Raw genomic sequence first — 23,837 nt, forward strand, 5'->3', positions numbered from 1 at the left:
AGCCATCCAGGTGCCCCGAGTTTTTATTTTAAAGTAGACTCCACACCCAGTGTGGGGCTTGAACTCCCATCCCTGAGATCAAGAGCTGTACACTCTACCAACTGAGCCAGCCAGCACTCCAATAGATGCAGTTTCATAGGTGGTCAGATATATTATGGAGGTATTCAGGTGCCATTAGTGTGAATGTCATTTTCTGTTACTTTCTGTCCATGAATACCTGTTTAGAGATGCTTATTTAGTTGTCAACTAATTAATCCCCCTTTATCCACAGTTTTACTTTCTGTGGTTTCAGTTACCCATGAATTAACTGTGGTCCAGAAGCAGATGATCCTCCTTCTGACCTATCGTCAGAAGGTCACTAATAGTCTAACACTGTGTCACAGTGCGTACGTTGTTCACCTCACTTCATCTTACCATGTAGGCATTTTATTATCTCACATTATCATGAGGATGAATACACTACAAGAAGATACTTTGAGAGACTACGTTCACATAACTTTTATTACAGTATGTTGTTATAACTTGCATTTTATTATTAGTTATTGTTATCTGTTACTGTGCTTAATTTATACATTAAACTTTATTATAGGTATATATGTATGGGAAAAAACATAACATATATAGGGTTGGTACTGTTCACAGTTTGGGGTATCCACTGGGAATCTTAGAACATACTTCTGCAGATAAGGGGGCACTAGTGTGCTCAGAATCCTTGTCTGTATAGAGGATTCTAACTTCAACACATTAAATTCTCCTCTTATGTGGTATCTAGACTGAAATAACAGAAAAATTCATTATGTTCTTATTGTCTTCTCAACAGAAGCAATTAGTTGCTCAAAAAATTCACATAGAAGAGAATGAGGACAGAGATACAGGACTGGAACAGAGACATAATAAAGAAGATCCAGACTGCATCAAAGCCAAGGTGCCCTTAGGAGACCTGGATCTCTATGATGGCACATACATAACTTTGGAAAGCAAAGACATCAGGTAAAAGAAAATCTCTCTCCAAAAATAAAATTAACGTGTTCCCGAACAGAATTTTCTCAAATCAGTAAAGTATCTAATGAGAATAAGCTTCAATCACGAATGAGTTTATTGAAATTGGAAATTTCAAAATAACTCACATGTAGAATTCTTAAAGATTGACTTAAAATGTTGAATACTACAGTAGAAGATTGAACAGTTTATAGCAAAAGAAATACAAATGGTCCATAAACATGTGGAAAACATATTTCTCAGTAAGGATCAAATAAGTACAAATTAAACCATTTAAATTGTTTTCACCTATCAAACTGGAAAAAAATATTTAAAAATCAGTAACTGGTAAAAATGTAGAGAGGCTGTCAATAGAAGTGTAAAGTGGTTTAATATTTCTAGGAAGAATTGTAAAAAGCTTTTAAAACAGTCCCATGATCTTAACATTCTTTGATACACCTACTATTTTCTAACTCTCGAATTATCTCCTTTAAGTTGAACTCTCAAAATATTGACTCCAGCAGTAGCAATGTGAATAAGGTTGAATGTTGACTAATATTGGTTGTAAAGTAGAGATGCTATGAAAATATGGTTCCATTAGGGGAAAATTAGACATTTTTTCACCTTTCATTCATTCATTGCTCCCGGCTTCTTAATTTTAGCCCTGAAGATTATATCGACACAGAATCTCCTGTCCCTCCAGACCCTGAGCAACCTGATTGTACCAAAATTCTAGAACTTCCATATAGTATACATGCTTTTCAGCACCTGCGAGTAAGTAGAGAGATTTAGGATCTTGTTTTCTACATTTTTTTCTGTAATTTACTCTCTTGCTTGTAAATAGTCTTTATATTTCTTCTCCTCCTCTTTCAAACAGCTTTATAATTTTACAAATATCTCCTATTTCTTAATATGCCTTTAAAATAAATGCATTAAGATACTGAGTTACTTGTGAGCTTTTGTCTTATGATCTCCTTTTTCTGTTTTGTTTTAGTTTTTTTCACTTTTTTTCTTCTTTTCTTCAGGGTGTACAAGAGAGAGTTAATCTTTCTGCACCTCTATTACCTAAAGAAGATCCAATCTTCACATATTTATCTAAACGACTAGGAAGAAGTATAGATGACATAGGCCACCTCATTCATGAAGGCCTACAGAAGGTAAGTCATCAGTGATTGAAAGAGTCAGGGGCGCCTGGGTGGCTCAGTCAGTTGAGCGTCCGACTTCGGCTCAGGTCATGATCTCATAGTTTGTGGGTTCGAGCCCCGCGTCAGTTTCTGTGCTGACAGCTCGAAGCCTGGAGCCTGCTTCGGATTTTGTGTCTCCGTCTCTCTCTGCCCTTCCCCCGCTCAAAAATAAATAAAAATGTTTTAAAAAATTAAAAAAGAAAAAAAGAAAAAGCCAGAGACTGTGCTCACAGAAGGTCTTTTGTTCTCAGAAAATAACCTGCCTAGATTGTTTTTGTCTAGAGAGTGATTTTTTTTTATTTTAAAGATTTTTTTTTTAATGTTTTTTATTTACTTAGAGAGAGAGAGTGCATGCAAGCGGGCAAGGGGAAGAGAGACTAAGCACCCCCAAAATAACTACTTAAAAAAAATTTTTTTTAATGTGTATTTATTTTAGAGAGAGAGCGCGTGAGCTGGGGAGGGGCAGAGATGGAGACACAGAATCTGAAGCAGGCTCTTGGCTCTGAGCTGTCAGCACAGAGCCAGATGCAGGGCTCGAACTCATGAGATGGGATATCATGACTTAAGGTGCTTAACTGACTGAGCCACACAGGCACCGCAAAAACAACTACTTTTTTTTTTTTTTTTTAATTTTTTTCTTTCAACGTTTTTAATTTATTTTTGGGACAGAGCGAGACAGAGCATGAATGGGGGAGGGGCAGAGAGAGAGGGAGACACAGAATCGGAAACAGGCTCCAGGCTCCGAGCCATCAGCCCAGAGCCCGACGCGGGGCTCGAACTCACGGACCGCGAGATCGTGACCTGGCTGAAGTCGGACGCTTAACCGACTGCGCCACCCAGGCGCCCCAAAACAACTACTTTTTAAATAACTATTTTTAAAAGAAAACAATTTGTCATTATAAAAAAATTCAGAGTTTATAAAAGTCTATAAAAGAGAATGAAAAAAACCTCAGTTAATTAGTGTTTTATAATAAAATCTTCTGGATCTTTATTTTTATGCACCTTTATAGTTAAAACACTTATTTTCATAAAATAAATTTTTAATAGTGGAATTTTGGGCATCAAAGTGTAATCATATTTTTAAGGCCCTTTATATAAATGTTGTCATACTGTCCCTCAGAAATGCTGTACGTACCTAACTTTTCTACAGTTAATATCTGAAGTTATTATACAGTGTAGCCAACCGTGAATGTTGGCATTCTATTTAATCTGTGCCAATTTGTAAAAGGAAAATTTCTGTCTCTTTTATTTCTATTCTTTGATTATTAGCCATTGTTTCCTATTTCTGAATTGTCTGTTCATGTTTTTGGCCCATTTTCTCATGCATTTTTGTCTTTCTTTTTAGATTTCTTAGGACCTCTTTATATATTAAAGATATTAAACAATGGGTGTCATATGTATGTTTCTGTTTATCTTAAACTTTATGACTGTTTTAAAAAACTTAATTTGACAGTTTTGCACTGCTGAGTTTGAATTTTCTTTACATGGGCTTAAACTTATTTACACTGAATTGTTTGTAGTGGTCCAGTATAGTATTTTGACCTCTGTGTGGTTTAAATTTAGGATATGTTATGAGACGAAAATCCAAGCCACAGAAGGAATCGGAATTTCTGTTTAACTTCAGTAACTGATCCACTTATTACTCTGTACTGAAGACATAATTTTTTAGCAGTATTGGTTTGCATTACATTGTGAACACACATGACTAAAGAACGAAATAAAAGGGGCACCTGGCTGGCTCAATTGGTAAAGCATGTGACTCTTGATCTTGTGACTGTGGGTTCAAGCCCCGCATTGGGTGTAGACATTACTTGAAAATAAAAAATCTTTAAAAAAAAATTCATCTTTTACAAAAGCATAAGCTTGTCATTTGCTTACATATGTACCTTCATTCAGATATTAAATTTGTTAACTTCAGGAATTTCACATTAGAACAACTGGCATTTCTAAGTAGGTTAGGTCCTAACTTCTGAAATCCTGAAATAGGAACCAACAAGTTGGGGCCGGTTGGCGGGCTTTCAGCATAATTCACCCCTTGGAGTGATAATTTGGAGTTGAATAGTCTCTCTGTGGAGATGACACCTTAATGCACTTTGCTCCTGATGATGATCAGGAGGCTTTTTTGGCAGGTGTAGTTTATTTGTCCTTTGTCCCCTGCTTTATCACTGCTGTAATGTTATGTTCTTCTTCATATGAAGTTTCAGAAGAGACAGAATAGTAAAGGTGCTCACTTTGAACATTCTAAGTCGAAGAAAGTGTGTCGAGTTGTGTTTGATTGTCATTTTATTTGTTTCATCTCTAGAATTCTTCCTCATGGGTACTGTATAACATGGCTTCATTTTACTGGAGAATAAAGAATGAGCCATATCAGGTAGTGGAATGTGCCATGCGAGCACTTCACTTCTCTTCCAGGTAAGGTTTCTCCCTTTCTGGACTGCCTGAGTCTCCACATAACTCAGGACTGTTAAAGAAACAATGCATAAGAAAACAGTATGAAGAAGCATTCTTTTGTACTTAACACTCTCCTCTATCCCTGTTCAAAGAATTTAGTCCCATCACAAAAAAAAAAAAAAAGACCAGTGTCAAAAAGCTCAAGGTTCAAATACATTATTTGTTCAGAGTTCAAAATGCAAAGTTTAATAATGTTCTTCTAATTTCCATTAAGGAAAAAATATATAATATAGACACGCTCTGATTCACTTGAGACTTGAATATAAGAAACTTGCCTGGAGGAATTAGCATGAATTAAATTTTTCTCAAAACAAATAATAAGCCCTAAATATATTTTAAAATCATAAAATGTCTGCAAGACCTTATTTTTGTGGCAAAATTTGTAGCTATCAGATTGAATAAGCGCCATCAGTTATGTAAAAATGAAACAATATGATTTTCTTATTTTCTCCATCTATTGGTATACTCAAAGTTAAGTTCAATAACTTCAGATGTAATTTTCCCTTGTCAAGTAGTTATGTAATCATATAGAGCACATGCTTCTTTCCTAACGTCTAATTACGCCTCTTCTTCTCTTTTAGGCACAATAAAGACATTGCCCTGGTCAACTTGGCAAATGTTCTGCACAGAGCTCACTTCTCTGCAGATGCTGCTGTTGTGGTCCATGCAGCTCTGGATGACAGTGACTTCTTCACCAGCTATTATACTTTGGGAAACATATACGCAGTAAATACAACGTTTTTGTTTTCATGAGCCAAACCAGTTGCTCTTTTCCTTTCTTTTTTAAATAATTTATTTCCAGTTAAAAATTACCTTTTTTCCTTCCTCTTTTGGTCTGAACAAGAAAAAGGGAATGGAAATGAAGAAATTAGGATGAAAAACCTCAACACAATAATGTATCATAATTGTCTTAGCCTCTTGACAAAAAAGAAAAATAATTAAATTGATAGTAATATTAAATTCCTGCAGAGTGCACCTCTTAAGCTAGTTATACTTTCTAGTTATCTTATACCATATCTTATGTTGTAGATTTAGTCACTGATCAAAAATAACGTTCACTGTAGAGTAAGATGTAAGTGTGAGCTCATAAATCATTAGGAGATTTGGACAGATCCAGCCAGGCCGTGGCTGACGTTTTTCCTTGTGTGTGTGTGTGTGTGTGTGTGTTTTTGTCTCTTCAGATGCTGGGGGAGTATAACCACTCAGTGCTCTGTTATGACCATGCTTTGCAAGCCAAACCTGGGTTTGAGCAAGCTATAAAGAGGAAGCATGCTGTCCTGTGTCAGCAAAAACTCGAGCAGAAATTGGAAGCTCAGCATAGGTAATTGGAAAAGACAATTTCCCTGAAGCCCTAAGTTAGACCTGTGTAGGGTGATGTCAGTGTTAATTTGTTCATTAGAACTAAGAAAAACCTCTTCATTACTGCTAGTCCTGTCCCTTTTCTCTAGGTGTAGGAAGCTCAGCACAATTCAGAGGAGTCTTTAATAGCATGGATTCCAGGAACTAGAGAATCTTTGCCGTAAATTCTGTCATTTTAGATCTTTACACTTCTGACCATCGATTGCTTTTATGAAGTCAGATGGATTGGGGTGCTCTTGAACACTAACTCTATTATGTTTTCATTTCCATAGAATGCATTGTCAGTAAAATCACTTGCATGTGCTATATTTGATCTTTCTCCCCTTTAGCTGCCTTGTTGGGTTATTGTTAAGTTAGTTAAGTGATGTTGAGAAACATTATTTGGTGCATATTTTAATCAGATTTCTATAAATTGTACAGTAATGAAATTCTGTTGTAGTTGGCCCTTGCAGTATGCTTAATTTAAAAAATGTATTTGATTCCATAAATAGTAGGGCCAGTTAGGAAACTTCACATAACTCAAAGTGAATTGTTCTTCTCTTATGAAAGAGAACATTGAGGCTACTTTGATTATCAGAGAACTAAATGGACATTTGGAACTCCTTAGATTACTGTATTTGGTTATTTCCCAGTCAATTTAAAGCATAATGTGGTGAAAAGGAAGGAATGACCACTTACTTGTTTATACCTGACTTCTGTTACACCTGATCAGAACTTGTCCTGGCTGAGTGAATTGGTTCTCTGTGTAAGCACAGTCTGTACAGCTCCTAAATCTCCGTATGTTACAATGTAATGGGTAGAAAGGATTTTATGGCTAAAAATAATCAGGCAGCTGATCTATTGATACCAGGTGGTAGAAAATATTCCTTTCTAAGCCAGGCTTCTATGGTTTTTCCCAAAATCACAAACCCAGGGAGCTAGAGTTCAAGGGCTAGGTACTGTTGGCCTTTTCTGTTAACCTTGTCTTTACGCAGAATCAAAAGAAAAGATGGTAAGGAGGCTTTGAATGTCAGTGGAACTAACACACACTTTGTGGAGGCAAATAGTTGTTGAGATGTAAAATGTTATAGTATATTGTTTTATATCTTTTGGGTACCTGAACCATCCCAACACACCATGTAAAGTCAGGATAGTTGTACTTAAGGGGAAGAATTTTGCATCCATCTTTTTTACCAACAAGTTAACAAACGACAGGTTTATTTTACCCCATTATTTTGAACTTGTGGTACAGTGGTTGTAGGTTAAAAGGAAAAAAAATTTTTTTTAAGAAAATAGTAATCATTGCTGATGACCACAAAATCTATGCAGTAAGTGTGTTTAAAAATTCAATTTTAAAGCTCTATAACTTTTTCCTGGTGTTGAAAATGTTAAGATCCCTCCAGCGAACACTGAATGAGTTGAAAGAATACCAAAAACAGCATGACCACTACTTGAGACAGCAGGAGATCCTAGAGAAACATAAGCTGATTCAGGAGGAGCAAATCTTAAGAAATATCATCCATGAGACACAGATGGCAAAAGAGGCACAATTAGGTAAGTATTGATTCCAAATCATTGAAGACAGGTTAGGAAGTTCACTTCTAGCATGTTCTACGTTCATAACTTTTGTGTAGCCTTAAAGTAGTATAAAGTTGTGATTTACGACTCCCCTCAGTCTTAAAAGTGAGTCCTCATAGTGGGTATACCAACAGACCTGGGGAGCTGGTTTCCAAAAAAGCTGGTCTCTAGCTTTTTTAAAACGCACGTTTTATTGTAAAAAATTTTTTAGATCCTAGAAGTCTTAACAACAGTTGTTTGGCCAAGTGCATGCCAGTCTCTTGGAGATCTTTTTGAAATGCAGGTTCTGATCAATAGGTCTGAGGTAGGACTGAAGATTCTGTATTTCTAACAAGCTCCTCCTATTGGATGCCTGTTGCTGCTGGTCTGAAAACACTGAGTAATGTGGCCCGGGCCATATATCAAGTAAACACAAGCCAGACACACCCTAGAAACAAAGCATCCACACACTCCAGCCAACACAAACTAACTCTTATTTTCTTGCTCCCTTAAAAACAAGTATTTTATTTTAAAAGATTTTAGACTGGTATTTGTCTCAAGCATGAATTCTTAACCTGGTTAGTTTCAGGAGGTTCTAAATCCTCCCCAAAGTTATATGCAGTAATGTGTGTGTGCACAATTTTTTTTTTTTTTCCCCTGGGAAGAGGGCATATAGATTTTGTTAAAACTTCTTAGAGTCCAGGGGCACCTAGGTGGTTCAGTCGGTTGAGCATCCAACTCTTGATTTCGGCTCAGGTCATGATCTCAGGGTTTGTGATTTTGAGTCCCTCATCAGGCTCTGTACTAACTGTGTGGAGCCTGCTTGGGATTCTCTCTCCCCCTATCTCTCTCTGCCCTGCCCCTCCCCCATGAACGCTCATGCCTGCGTGTGTCCGAATGCATGGTGTCTCTAAATAAATAAACAAACAAACAAACAAACAAACAAACTTAAAAAAATAAGAGTTATTTGAAACACAAAACAAAAACTTCTTAAAGCCCATGACCCAATAGATCCACTGTCTTAAGGGCACTTGGGTTGACAGGATATCAGTGACTTGGTTATATCCAGAATGTCTCATTTCTGATAAAACCCATTGGGAGTAGATCTAACAGCTAGACACCAAAGAATAAATTAATAGAATCCCTTACATTATATACTTCTCCCTTGATAAATATATTGATCTGGGAGGCCTCTTAATCTTTAAACCTTAGCTGTGACCATTTAAAGTCCATTATACAGTCCATCTAACAAGTTTTCTTTGCTTTTTTGCATGTAAGGAGTATGTTCAGTCCTTGGGGTTATTTACTGCTTGCTCTGTACTGCAATACAACCAGAGCTCTTAAACATATAAATTTAAAACAAAAATATGAAGTAGATAAAGCAGACTGTCTCCAGAGAGATGGCAAAAGTCCCTTAAAACAGTGTAATTAATGATTTTACAGCCATAGAATGTAATTGCCACAAGATACTTTGGTGATTTAGCCCCTTTGTTTTTACAGGTGGAGAAACACCCTTCTTTAGAATGATTTAATTTAGTTAACCATTAGTTTCCCTGTGTAAGCACACCCTGTGTAGGTACTCTACCAGGCACTGACACCAAATGCCTTAGACTGAGGAAACCATGTTGGCATTGCTGATCTTTCTCCACAATGGTAATTTCCTTTCTTATTCCAGGAAATCATCAGATATGCCGGCTGGTCAACCAGCAGCATAGTTTACACTGCCAGTGGGACCAACCTGTGCGCTACCATCGTGGAGACATTTTTGAAAATGTGGACTATGTTCAGGTCTTTTTCTTGGTCTCTTCTAGTTCTTATAACTTTGCATATCTAAGAGTAATATTGCTTCCCCTGACGCTTGATTCCTTGTATATTCGATCCTGAAAATTTGTGAATAATTTAAGGTTTGAGTATGTTTATGAAGTCAGATTTTATAGATAATACTCATTTGCTTCATGCATGACATTTCCAAATCCCCCAAGTACTAGCTGTAATGTCTATTCGTGTGTCTTTATTTCTTTTCTCCTTTACCATGAGAGCTTCATTGGATTGTTATTAGTATTTAACTCAAAGCCTTCATCTCCCCCGTTTAACTTATTGGAGTAATACTAGTAATTTAAAATTTGGGAAAGAGTAGCTGTGGTCTTTCCTGAAGTCATCAGTCCAGTTATGTTGCTTCAACTAAAAACTTTAACAAAATGACCATTATCAATAGAAAATTTTTATTAAGCCGTATTTCTACATGCATGTGTGTTTTCTCTTTCTGTTTCTGATTCTATGTATATCCATACGTATATGTGTACTTATATGCATACATATATGTGTAGTCATACACACACATACAATCCTAGCCTATCTAATTGGGAAAAAATAATACATAATTATAATGACTCCAAATAGCATCTAATTGGTGCTGTTATAGATAGCAAACACAACCAGAGTTCCAAGTATCATCCACAAGGATGTTGGGAATAAAGTAACACGTTATTTTATCCTATCAAAATCTTATCATGTCTTTAATCATAGATCTAGGAATTTCCAGAGAGAAGCAGTTAAATAATTAAAAGATTAAAACAGCTTCTAGGGGAAGACAAACTGTGAAGAATTAATACACTTTAATCTGAAAAACTCCAGACCTCATTGAAAAAAAGAAGCAAAAATTAAGAGGCCATTTAGGGGAGAAGTAGTATAGGGACCACAAGCTTCCTGTGATTTGTCAAGTAGGTGCTAGCAGTATCCCAGGTTTTATTCTCAAAGGACGATAAGACTTACACCTCTGAGATTATAGCTCCCAGCCTTGAATCCAAGCATTATTTTAAGGGGAAAAAAGGGAATATTTATAAATGAAATAGACTAAAACCCAGGTAACTTTGGGGACATACCATTGGAAGACTCCCCTGTATCAGTGTAGCGTTCAGTCTTATATATCCATAGGTTACATCTCCACTATATAGTGAAAGAATCCATTCTTTTCTACTCCCTCCCATACTGGTCCCATTTTCTTATCTAACAAGGTTTTAGAAATAAACAGAAGCTGTGGTATCCTGTAAGAATATCAAACATTGATTTACCTTGGTTTGGAGGAAGACTGTATTTATATTTGGAGTTGATTGTGTAATAGTTATAATGCCTAAATCATGGCTATATTAAACTCTTGAGCCCTTTTTTAAGTTCCGTTGTTTCTACCACAGCACACGAATTTTATAGAGTAGCAATCATTTTAGTCTAGGTAGGGGAGGGGAATAATGAGCCAAACCTCTAGATAATAAGCTCATCATTAAACCTAAAAGAGACTAAATCATGAAAAGGAAGTAATGGGACAATAAAGAAGAGAAGTAAAGAATCCATGCCATTTTCCTCATATCCCAAGGGCATAGTTGATTGAGAATCGCTAACTATGCATTTTCTAAGAGAATGGTGTTGGGACCTAGTTCTGAAAATATAAACATCTGATTGCTTTGATACTAACCTGCTTTCAGATTTCCTACTGGGTTTGAGTATTCACTAATATTTTGGGTTAGGTTAAATCTTAGTCACAACTTCTTTCCTGCTTCCAATTTGATTGAACTGTTCTTTTCATTTTCTAGTTTGGCGAGGATTCATCAACCTCCAGTATGATGTCTGTGAATTTTGATGTTCAGGCAAATCAGAGTGATATCAGTGATTTGGTCAAGTCTTCTCCTGTAGCCCATTCCATTCTCTGGATCTGGGGCAGGGATTCTGATGCATATAGGGTAAGAGAATGATAAAGGAGTTTTCTCAGACAAGATTTTTTTAAAGCTGTGACCCTCACCTTCATTGATTAATATGGTCCCTATCACTGTTCGGCTTAGTTCCACAAACACTTATTAAACTTCTATTAAACAGAAGCCATTCTGCTAGGTAGCAGTTTAGCAAGACACAGGGTATGTCTTGAGGTCTTCTTCCAATCAAATGGGGCATATAGACACCCTGATTTTAGTTTAAAACTTTGGGCTCTGAGTATAATTACCAACCCTAGAAAGTTTCTAAATTTGACCTAAGTATATGCTCACATATACAGTTGACCCTCAAACAACATGGGGGCTAAAGGGGCCAAACCCCCATGCAGTCAAAAATCTGTGTATAACTTTTGATTCCCCCACAACTTAAGTACTGACAGTCTACTGTTGACTGAAGCCGTACTGACAACATAAACAGTAGATTAACATGTATTTTTTGTTGTAAGTATTATATACTATATTCTTACAATAAAGTAAGTGAGAGAAAAAAGATTATTAAGAAAGTCATGAGGAAGAGAAAATACAGTTTTAATACTTGCGCTGCATTTATCAAAAAAAATCCACGTGTAAATAGACCTACATAGTTCAAACCTGTTATTCAAGAGTCAACTGTATTTCACTTTAAAAAAATTTTTTTTTATTTTTTAGGGAGAGAGAGACAGCATGAGCATGGGAGAGAGGTAGAAAGGGAGAGAGACAGAGGGAGGGAGGGAGGGAGGGGGGGAGAGAGAGAGAGAGAGAGAGAGAGAGAGAGAGAGAGAGAGAGAATCTTAAGCAAGCTCCGTGCTCAGTGCAGAGGCCAATGCAGGACTCAATCCCATGACCCTGGGATTATGACCTGAGCCGAAATCAAGAGTGGGATGCTCAACTGACTGAGCCACCCTGGTGCCCCTGTATTTCAGTTTTTAATCAGCATTCTTGTATCAAGCTCCCAACTGTGTGTCAGGTTGGGACTATGAATACAGTACACAAGCTCTTTGCTGGAGCTTACATTCTGCCAGATGATATAGGTAATAAGTCAATAAGTGTCTTTCTAAGCTAGCTAAGAAATAAATAATCTGAGGACAGATACCATATATTTTTTATTCACTATTAAATTTTCCGAATTTAATCAGGTTTTTGTTCTAGCAATTAATATGACCACTTAGATTTAGTTATATGTAATACAAATTCTCCAGAGTTTCATAGCTTCAAGACTTAAGTTTAGTGGGATGCCTGGTGACTCAGTTAAGCATTGGACTTCAGCTCAGGTCATGATCTCAAGGTTCATGAGTTTGAGCACAGAGCCTGCAGATCCTCTGTCCCCCTCTGTCTCTGCCCCCTCCCCCACTTGTGCGCTCACTCTCTCTGAAAAATAAATAAACATTAAAAAAAACAGATATAAGTTTAGTAAGCCTCTGATGTATGTTATTTATATTTAGAAAAATGAACATTTTACAAATCAAAAAATTGTTAAACTTTGGCATTGGCAAAGAAAAGGTCTTAGTTCAGGGGAAGTAGTTTTCTGTGCCAGTTTTATAAGCTTATATATGCTTTCAGTTACAAATCATAAACTCTACTTCAAATTGGCTTAAAAGAAAATATGCCTCATATTATAGGACGTCCATGGATTAGAGCAAACTTTGGTTGGTTCAGCCCAGTGATATCATCAATTACCCATTTCTTTCCCTTTCAATTTACCATCCATAGTATTGGTTTCATCCTAAAGCTTGTCTTCCTCATGGTCATGAGGTGACAGCCAGCAGCAACTGGAGTAACATGTTCTTTGCTCCTATGTGGCTAAGAGACTTAGACTGGCTTTTCTTTCCCAGAAGCCCCAAGCAAGCCTCTCCTTGTATCTCATCGGGCTCAGCTGACTTAGCCCAACCCTGAACCAGTCTTAAGACCAACACTCTTCAATATAAAGAATTTTACAGTCTACCACTGTGTCTACGATTATCTTAAAATACTAAATTGTGGGGCGCCTGGGTGGCGCAGTCGGTTAAGCATCCGACTTCAGCCAGGTCACGATCTCGCGGTCCGTGAGTTTGAGCCCCGCATCAGGCTCTGGGCTGATGGCTCGGAGCCTGGAGCCTGTTTCCGATTCTGTGTCTCCCTCTCTCTCTGCCCTTCCCCCGTTCATGCTCTGTTTCTCTCTGTCCCAAAAATAAATAAAAAACGTTGAAAAAAAAATTAAAAAAAAAAATACTAAATTGTTTAAACTATCCTAGTATATTTATGTTCTTTTGAAAGTTTATTTAGCCTGTTGAAATACTGAATCCAAAGAAATTTATGAGAACTTTCTCTCTTCATTAGGACAAACAGCATATTCTGTGGCCTAAAAGAGCAGATTGTGTAGAAAGTTATCCGAGAGTCCCTATTGGTGGGGAATTGCCAACGTATTTTCTGCCTCCGGAAAACAAAGGACTCAGGCAAGTGCTGATGGATTTGGCAAAGCACTTGATTCTGCATGATTGTCATCTGGCAGTTCTTTGAGAGCACCATCCTTGGACTTGAAAGGTTAAGTCTTTATCTTGAAATCACCCAAACTTTGAAAATATGAATCTTGTTCCTTTTTCTTGTGCCAGGATCCACGAACTCAACAGTGATGATTATTCTTCTGAAGAAGAGGCCCAAACCCCTGACTGTTCCATAACTGACTTCAGAAAAAGCCAGACTCTGTCCTACTTAGTCAAAGAATTAGAGGTCCGCATGGATCTGAAAGCCAAAATGCCAGATGACCATGCACGAAAAGTAAGGCTCACTTAGGCTGGTGTTTATTGCCGTCCATACTGGGTGACTTCACAAGCCTCTTAGGCAGAACAAAAAATTGGTAGTTGTTGAACTTAAAAGTTTTTAAAACTAGAGATAGAGTTACGGAATTGGTGAAATCATTAAGACAATCATGCCGTTGAAGGTGCTTCAGGGCTGCTGTTTACACAGACCACATAAGCACTCTCTCTAAGAGTGCTACAAAGATGAGCAACACAGAACTCTGTTTAGTTAAATGAAGCTCATCTACTGGAGGCCATTTTGACCACTTAAATTTAGTGGTCAAGCCTCCAGGAATTTATATAAATTGAAAGCTTGAAGATTCTCTTTCTGGCCTTATCAACCTGCTCTGGCCTTATATGAGGTCCTTAGAAGTTTGTATGAATTACAGCTACCTTAAAGACATTATAGAGAAGTTCTGTTAAGCTTTGTTCTTTAATTCCTACTAGTTAATGTATAACTAGGAATGTTTTATTACTGAATATAAATTCTACATTCGATACCATACCATTCCATAGATACAAATGAAAAAATTACTTTTTTGGCAGAGAAAACACACCATCACAATAACCTTTTTAAAAAGTCAATTTTAAAACTGAACAGTTACTACTTACAGTCAACAAACATTTACTGAGGCAGAAAACATTATGTGCCAGGCACTGTTTGGAATACTAGGAAAGGTAAATAGACCATGATCCCTACCGTGGAGTTGCTCACAGTTGCACAGATGTTACAGGACCATAGAGCAATTGAGATCCAGTGCTTTTCCCACTAGAAAAGATAGAAGATTTTTTATTGTATCAAGTATTAGATGCTATTGTCTTTTGAAAAATTTTTGATTTTGGACACTTATGTTGACTTTAATGGGGTATGGTATATCACCTTAATAATGTATGTGGTATACATCTTTTAACATGTTTTAGTTAAACTAGGGTATTCATATAAGCAGGTCAACACCTGTTGGTATGCTGATGACCTCATGTTTTTATATATGTATGTGTGTATATATATATGTGTGTGTGTGTGTGTGTGTGTATCTATATATATGTTTATAAATATCTATTCAAATTAGCTGTTCCTGAGGAGCTCAAGTCAAGACTGCTATCTGTAGAATTCTTTCAAATGTCTTCCCTGTTATTTTCAATTGAGTCAGTCTTCCTTTTGATGTTTTCAGATTTTGCTTTCCCGTATTAATAACTATACTATCCCAGAAGAAGAAATTGGGTCTTTCTTATTTCATGCTATTAATAAGGTAAGTCACCTACTTTAGACATCTGAAATTTAAATGCTTAGTAATTGTAATTAAAAGTTAAACTGCATGCACTAAAAATCTGTCAGAACAAGTACTATATTCTTGCATTAACTGAGGTATTTTGGGTTTTTTCAGCCAAATGCTCCTGTCTGGCTGATACTCAATGAAGCTGGACTCTACTGGAGAGCAGTAGGAAACAGCACTTTTGCTATTGCTTGTCTTCAGAGGGCTTTGAATTTGGCTCCACTTCAGTACCAGGACATTCCTCTTGTGAACTTGGCCAACCTTTTGATTCACTATGGCCTCCATCTTGATGCCACTAAGCTGCTACTTCAAGCTTTGGCCATCAATAGCTCTGAGGTGAGGTTTTATGTTTGTAGCTCCATGTACTGTGTCGTGGTAGCTCAAATTCAGAGCACAATTTGTATTTTTCTGGGGAGGGCATAAAAAAAAAATCTCGCATATTTTTCAGAGCAGAATTTGCATATTTTGAGATGACATAAAACAGATTTTGTTTCATTTTATTTCTGATGTATTCATTTATTTTTTTGTATTGATTTGTTTTATTTTGTACAAATGTAGAATCATGCTAATTATATTTTTCTGTATCTTGCCATTACAGCAATATATCCCTGATATATTTTAGATGTATTTAATTTCTTTTTTCTTAATTTTAATTCCAATGAAGTTAACATGCAGTGTTATATTAGCTGTACAATGTAGTGATTCAACAATTCCATACATCACCAGTGTTCATCACAAGTGCATTCCTTTTTTTTTTTTAATGTTTACTTATTTTGAGAGAGAGTGTGAGAGCATGAGCGAGCACAGGCGAGCATGGGGCAGAGAGATTGGGGAGTGGGGGAGAGCACATGCATACTTGTGAGAGCACAAGGGAGGGGCAGAGAGAGGGAGAGAATCTCAGGCTCCATGCTGTCAGTGCAGAGCCCCATGCAGGGTTCCATCTCCCTAACTGTGAGATCATGACCTGAGCCAAAATCCAGAGTCAGGTGCTCAACCGAGTCACCCAGACGCCCCTCAAGTATGCTCCTTAATCCCCATCATCTATTTCACCCATCATCCCCCTGCCCACCTCCCTTCTGGTAACCATCAGGTTTTTCTCTATAGTTAAGAGTCTGTTTCTCGGTTTGTCTCTCTCTCTCTCTCTCTTTTTTTTTCTTTTGCCTGTTCCTTAAATTTTACATTTGAGTTAAATCATATGGTATTTGTCTTTCTCTGTCTTATTTCACTTAGCATTATATTCTCTGTCTTCATCCATCTCATTGCAAATGGCAAGATTTCACCCTTTCTTATGACTGGTTAATATTTCATTGTGTATATACACCTCATTTTCTTTGTCCATTCATCAATCAATGGATATTTGGGCTGCTTCCATATCTTGGCTATTGTAAACATCAACATAGGGGTTCATATACCCCTTTGAATCCCTTTGAATTAGTGTTTTTTTTATTCTTTGGATAAATATCCAGTAGTGTGATTACTGGATCATAGGGTAAGGGGTTTTTTTTGGTTTTTGTTTTTTTAATGTTTTAAGGAATTTACTATTTTCCACAGTGGTTGCACCAGTTTGCATTCCCACCAACAGTGTACAAGGGTTCCTTTTCTCCACATCCTTGCCAACACTTGATGTTTCTTGTGTTTTTCATTTTAGCCATTCTGATAAGTGTGAGGTGATACCTCATTGTGGTTTTGATTTGCATTTCCCTGATGATGAGTGAGGTTGAATATCTTTTCATGTGTCTGTTGCCCATCTGGATGTCTTCTTTGGAGAAATGTCTGTTGATGTCTTCTGCCCATTTTTTAACTGGATTATTTGTTTTTTGGGTGTTGAGTTGTATCAGTTCTTTATATATTTTGAATACTAACCCTTTACCAGATATGTCATTTGCAAATATGTTAATTGTTTGTTAATTGTTTTGTTAATTGTTTCCTTCACTGTGCAGAAACTTTTTATTTTGAAGTAGTCCCAATAGTTTATCTTTGCTTTTATTTCCCTTGCCTCAGAGACATATCTAGAAAAATGTTGCTATGGCAGGTGTCAGGGAAATTGCTGCCTGTGCTCTCTTCTAGGAGTTTTATGGTTTCAGGTCTCACATTTAGGTCTTTAATCCATTTTGAGTTTATTTTTCTGTATGATTTAGAAGGTGGTCCAATTTTATTATTTTGCATATACCTGACCAGTTTTCCCAATACCATTTGTTGAAGAAATATTGGATATTCTTCCCTGCTTTGTCAAATATTAATTGACCATACAATTGTGGGTTTATTCCTGGGTTTTCTATCCTGTTCCGTTGTGTATCTCTTTTTGTGCCAATACCATACTGTTTGGATTAGTACAGCTTCATAATATAATTTGAAGTCCAGAATTGTGATTCCTCTAGCTTTGCTTTGCTTTTTCAAAATTGCTCTGGCCATTTGGGGTCTTTTGTGGTTACATATTAATCTTAGGATTTTTCTAATTCTGCGAAAAATGCTGTTGGTGTTTTGATAAGGATTGCATTAAATGGGTAGATTGCTTTGAGTAGCATAGACATCTTAATAATATTTGTTGTACCAATTCATAACTATGGAATGTCTTTCCATTTCTTTTTGTCATCTTCAGTTTCTCCCTTCAGTGTTTTATAGTTTTCAGAGTACAGGTCTTTCACTTCTTCAGTTAGGTTTATTCCTAAGTATCTTATTATTTTCGATGCAACTGTAAATGGGGTTGCTTGCTTAATTTCTCTTTCTGCTGGTTCATTATAGTGTATAGAAGTGCAACAGATTTCTGCACATTGATTTTGTATACTACAACTTTACTGAATTCATTTATCAGTTCTAGTTGTTTCTTGGTGGAGACTTTAGACTTTTTATTTTATTTTATTTTTTAATTTACATCCAAATTAGTTAGCTAGACTTTTCTATATATGGTATCACATCATCTGCAGATAGTGAAAGTTTTACTTCTTCCATACTAGTTTGGATGCCTTTTATTTCTTTTTGTTGTCTGGCTGCTATGGCTAGAGCAGCTAGTACTATGTTGAGTAAAAGTGGTGAGAGTGGACATCCTCATCTTGTTCCTAACATTAGAGAGGAAGCTCTGATTTTTCCCATTGAGTATTATGTTTCCTGTGGGTTTTTCATATATGGCCTTTATTATGTTGAGGTATGTTCCCTCTAAACCTACTTTGTTGAGGGCTCTGATTGTCAATGGATATTATACCTTGTCAAATGCTTTTTCTATGTTTATTGATCGTATGGTTTTTATTCTTTCTCACTGATGTGATGTATCATATTGATTGACTTGCAAATACTGAACCACCCTTGCATCCCAGAAATAAATCTCACTTGATTGTGGTGAGTGACTTTTTTAATGTATTGTTGGATTGAGTTTGCTGGTATTTTTTGTATCTATGTTCGTCAGAGATCTTGGCCTATAGTTGTCTTGTGTGTGTGTGTGTGTGTGTGTGTGTGATTTATTTTAAATGACTGAAATTTATAATTACGTGGTTAATTTACTTGTAAGAACTGATGTTTAAATAAGAATGATCTAGCTACTGGGGCGCCTGGTGACTCAGCTAAGCATCCAACTTCTGCTTAGGTCATGATCTCACCGTTCATGAGTTCAAGCCCAACGTGGAGCTCTGTGCTGACAGCTCAGAGCCTAAAGCCTGCTTAGGATTCTGTGTCTCCCTCTCTCTCTCTGTCCCTCCCCCACTCATGCTCTGTCTTTCTTGCCTTCAAAAATAAATAAACATTAAAAAAAATTTTTTTTATTTTTTATTTTTTTCAACGTTTATTTATTTTTGGGACAGAGAGAGACAGAGCATGAACGGGGGAGGGGCAGAGAGAGAGGGAGACACAGAATCGGAAACAGGCTCCAGGCTCTGGGCCATCAGCCCAGAGCCTGACGCGGGGCTCGAACTCCCGGACCGGGAGATCGTGACCTGGCTGAAGTCGGACGCTTAACCGACTGCGCCACCCAGGCGCCCCAAAAAAAAAAAATTTTCTTAAAGAATGATATAGCTACTAAAGATATACTGCTACTTTTTTGTCAATCTGAAACATCTGGTTCTTTTTTTATCCTTCTCATCACAGCATGCATGCTGCTTAATGTTATACTGTTTTACAACTTTAATTTATAGATGTCTTTTTACCAACTAAGCCAGACCACAGTTTAAAGGTTGTATTGATAAGAATAGGTAAATGGATGATATTCATGCCCTGAACTTTCCACATGCAGGCCATGGAGTTAATCACTCCTGTGCAGTTAGTTACTTTTGTTCATAGTTTCTAAGATACCACTTCTTTTTCCATATTTTAACATCTCTGAAATAAGGATGCATGTTACAATTGATGACATCTTCGTTTGATAAAATACAGTTATAATAAATACATAGTTAAACTGCTTTTATACCCAGTGTTTAACTCTTTGTAAATTTTATATCCAAAGAAACTTTTAGAAGAAATGTGCCTGAGTGGTTTAAGTTTATCTGTGGTATTATTAGAACTAATTTTTTTTTGAGTATGAGAAGAAAGTATTGCCTGTTAAGAATTTCCTTTTAAATATACAAATTCACAAGTGGATTTTAAGTGAAGATTTACAATTGCTATAGTATACAACAGGCCAAGTGCCAAAAAAGTATAGCAAATATTTATCAAATGTTTGCTGTGTGCCAGGTGCAGGTACAGTGAGAACAGATGCTATATAAAAGGGATGTGATGATTGGGCACCCAAAGGAAGGCTAACACAGTTGTATTCCCCCAATACTTGTTTCGCTTTCTACTGCCACCAGCTAAGGCAATCAGTATTCTTCTAAAGAAAAAAGAGCTCCCTTAGAAATTAGTTGTGGTACTACAGTAATAATAAAAAGATAAATCAGTGGATCAGAGTAGATATCACAGAAATATACCTTAATCAGCACCCCACCCCCAAATGTCAACATTTGGAAATAATTCCTGTATTTCTTCTAACCAAATATTTCATAGTGTTGCAACACTATTGTACTGGTGATCGTTAAAGAATATTATATAAAAAAGTTTTAGTACCAGACAGTTTTTATTAGCCATCAATAATGACTCTATATGAATTTATATATCACAGCTTACTCCTCACTTGTTGGATATTTAGGTTCCACAGTGCGTAGCTGTTATCAATAATAATTTTCTGCATAAGGCCTTTTCTGTATTCCAGATAATTTTCTTAGGAAAGATTGCTAGCAGTGGAATTACTAAGTCAATGAGAGAATGAATGTTATGATGGCTTTGATACAAAATGCCAAACATCTACCAAAAGATTTGGGCCAATATATATTGCCATAATCAAGGTCAGAAAATATTCATTTCCAGTGTATCTTCACCGAATTGGGCACATGAATTAACTGGTAACTTTTAATTGATTGCTTATTAGAGCCAGGCACCATAACGATCAATTGACATGTGATAACTCATTTAATCCTCAACAACAACCCTGTATGTACGATTTACCCATTTGATAGATAAACTCAAAAGGATTTACCAGAAGTCACAGAGCTTGGATTTGAACTCAGGGAGATTAGCCACAGAACTCATGCTCTTTCGCATGTATTGCCTCTGAGTAAACATTTGTAAAACAAGTTTACTTTAAACAATTTCACTTCTATTTTGTAACATAAATTTCTTTATCCTTTAATTGTATTTTTGTTTTTGTTGTTTCCTAAAGATTTTATGTTTTTTAAGTAATCTCTACAGTCAGTGTGGGGCTCTAACCTACAACCCTGAGATCAAGAGTCGCATGCTCCACTGAGTCAGCCAGGCACCCCTTTAATTGTATTTTTTTTAGATACTTTTCTTCTTCCTTTTTTTTTTTTTTTTTTAGTTTTTTTTAAGTTTATTTCTTGATTTTGAGAGAGAAGAGAGACAGCATGAGCAGGGTAGCGACAGAGAGAGAGGGAGAGAGAGAGAATCCCAAGCAGGCTCTGCATTGTCAGTGTAGAACCCCATGTAGGGCCTGGACCCACAAACCGTGAGATCATGACCCTAGCAGAAATCAAAAGTCAGACACTTGGGGCACATGAGTGGCTCAGTTGGTTAAGCATCCCACTTTGGTTCAGGTCACATTCACAAGGTTCATGAGTTCAAACCCCACGTCATCGGGCTCTGTGCTGACAGCTCAGAGCCTGGAGCCTGCTTCGAATTCTGTCTCCCTCTCTCTCTGCCCCTCTTCTGCTCACGCTCTGTCTCTCTCTCAAAAATAATAAAAATAAAATAATAAAAAAGAGATGCCACACAGGTGCCCCAATTATATTTTTAAAGTAAAAGTTGTGTATGCATTTTGCTCATTTTCTTTTGATTTTTATTATTAGATTTAAGGTGTTTTCACAAGATGTGTGAAAACAAGTAGTTCTATTTTAGTTTTGCTATTACTTGTCTTCAAATAGTTGACTCTCGGGGCACCTGGGTGGCTCAGTTGGTTAAGTGTCCGGCTTCAGCTCAGGTCATGATCTCTCGGTCTATGAGTTCAAGCCCCATGTCAGGCTCTGTGCTGACAGCTCAGAGTCTGGAGCCTGCTTCGGATCCTATGTCTCCCTCTCTCTCTGCCCCACTTCTGCTCATGCTTTGTCTCTTCATCTTTCAAAACTGAATAAATGCTAAAAAAAAAAAAATTATAAATAAATAAACAGTTAACTCTACAATATGCTAAAATATTTCCCTATGTTGTCTTCAAGACGATTTGTAGCTTTAGGTTTTACATTTAGGTTTGTAATCCATTTCAAGTTAAATTTTTTTTTTTTGTACTGGGAGGTAGAGATCAAAGTTCATTCATCAGAGTTCATATCACATAGATATCCAGTTGTTCTAGCACCATATCTTGATAACTCTATCATTTCCCATTGAATCACCTATCACCTTTGCTCCGAACTGCAGACTTCTTTATCCGACAGCTTACTTGACATCTCCATGTGGATGTCTAAAACACACTTTAAAACTAAAGGCCCAAACTAAGCTCCTTAACATCGTTCCAATCTTTACTGCTCAGTCTTTCCCATTTCAGGAAACAGTAAAGCCTGTAGCTCAGGACAAAAGCTTGGAGCCGTCCTTCATACCTTTTTCTCTCTCAGGGTAATTAACCTTGCTAATATTTTCAAAATATTTCACTATTTATCATCATCTCCATTGCCAGGCTGTCTGATCCAAACCACCATTATCTTTTATCTGGATTATTTCATTAGCCTCCTAACAGTGTCTTTGCTTTTGGCCTTTGTCCCCTTACAGTCTCTTCACAATACAGCAACCAGTGAATCCTTATAAAAAGTCAGATGTTGTCATTTTGTCTGTTCAGCTCTCTGCAGTGGCACTCCATATAACTCATAGTAAAAGACGAGAATTTATAATAGTGTAGAAGATCCTACATGACCTTATTACTTTTCTGACCTCATCCCCATGAAATCATTCCTTTGCTCATTCTGTTTTAACTACTTGGCCTGTCTGCAGTTCCTTGAGCATACTAGGCATGCTCCCACCTCAGTGCCTTTATACTTTATATTCTCTCTGGAATACTCCACCAAGATTCTTGAGAGCTTGCTTCATCTCCTTAAAATCCTTTAAAATACTAACTTCTCAGTAAGTCTTTCCCTTACTACTCTATTAAAAATGGCACTCCACACCCCACTGTGGTCTACTTAATGTCTCTTCCCTGCTGTGCTCTTCTCCATCACATTTTTCTCATACTTGCGTGATACCCTCATGGTTTCGTGACACTTGACTATTAGGTCTTCTAAGGCAGTGCCTTATGTTTCTTATTTTCTGCTGTATCCCCAGTGTCCAAAACAATGTCTAAAACATTAGTAAACACTCAGTAATTATTTTCTAGATGAAATGATGAAAATTCTTTTTTTTTTTTTTTTTTTTACAAAATGGTAATTAGTTTATCTCAGTGTAAGATATTTGCACAACCATCATTCTGGTCATAGGAATAGACATTTGTTTCCCTATGTAAAAATATGAAGACACTTTGAAATCTAAGTCTAAATTTGAGTTTGTATCTGGGTATGAACCATTAAGTAAGATTTTAAACGTAATCTGAGAGCTACTTTGATTATACCTCTGTAATCTGGGATATTTTATACATCTTGGCTTGGTTATAGTGAGACATTTTGGATGACCTTAACAGCCTGAATCAAAAGCAAGTAGTTGTATAAATCATAGGTATTGCTTTTCATAGGGGTATATTGCACAACTTGAGAACAAAACATTCTTAGATCCTTTAAAATATTTTTAATGATAAAATAAGTGTAGAATAAATGGTTTGTGCACAAGCAAATACAAATTACCTGGCATTAGGTGTATTTCAACTGAAATGACCTAAACCGAATACTTTGGGTTGCTTATGAAAACAGTAACAACAAACATTTGAAAAATAGAATACAAAAACTATTTATAATAGCATCAAAATATCATATATCTAGAAATAAATTCAAAGGGAAGATGTATAAGGTTTCTATACCGGATTGTAAAACATTACTAAGAAAAAGAAGCCCTAAATAAGTGGAAAGAGACACTATGTTCATGGATGGGAAGATTCAG

At 36.6% G+C, this 23,837-nt stretch overlaps 1 protein-coding gene across 2 annotated transcripts in view; it reads left to right on the forward strand.

Moving 5' to 3' along the window:
* The window catches only part of TTC17 (tetratricopeptide repeat domain 17), a 128,997-nt gene that overhangs the window by 30,462 nt on the left and 74,698 nt on the right, over positions 1 to 23,837 (forward strand). For both annotated transcript variants that reach the window (XM_043580995.1, XM_043580996.1), the window contains exons 3-15: positions 821 to 990; positions 1,641 to 1,752; positions 2,004 to 2,135; positions 4,465 to 4,574; positions 5,195 to 5,339; positions 5,795 to 5,934; positions 7,345 to 7,505; positions 9,184 to 9,296; positions 11,096 to 11,242; positions 13,565 to 13,680; positions 13,837 to 14,002; positions 15,195 to 15,272; positions 15,408 to 15,632. In XM_043580995.1, coding sequence (XP_043436930.1) covers positions 821 to 990; positions 1,641 to 1,752; positions 2,004 to 2,135; positions 4,465 to 4,574; positions 5,195 to 5,339; positions 5,795 to 5,934; positions 7,345 to 7,505; positions 9,184 to 9,296; positions 11,096 to 11,242; positions 13,565 to 13,680; positions 13,837 to 14,002; positions 15,195 to 15,272; positions 15,408 to 15,632 — 1,815 coding nt within the window. The remainder of the gene's footprint in view (positions 1 to 820; positions 991 to 1,640; positions 1,753 to 2,003; positions 2,136 to 4,464; positions 4,575 to 5,194; positions 5,340 to 5,794; positions 5,935 to 7,344; positions 7,506 to 9,183; positions 9,297 to 11,095; positions 11,243 to 13,564; positions 13,681 to 13,836; positions 14,003 to 15,194; positions 15,273 to 15,407; positions 15,633 to 23,837) is intronic.

Source organism: Prionailurus bengalensis, chromosome D1 (genome assembly GCF_016509475.1).
Source record: "Prionailurus bengalensis isolate Pbe53 chromosome D1, Fcat_Pben_1.1_paternal_pri, whole genome shotgun sequence".
Lineage (NCBI taxonomy): Eukaryota > Metazoa > Chordata > Mammalia > Carnivora > Felidae > Prionailurus > Prionailurus bengalensis.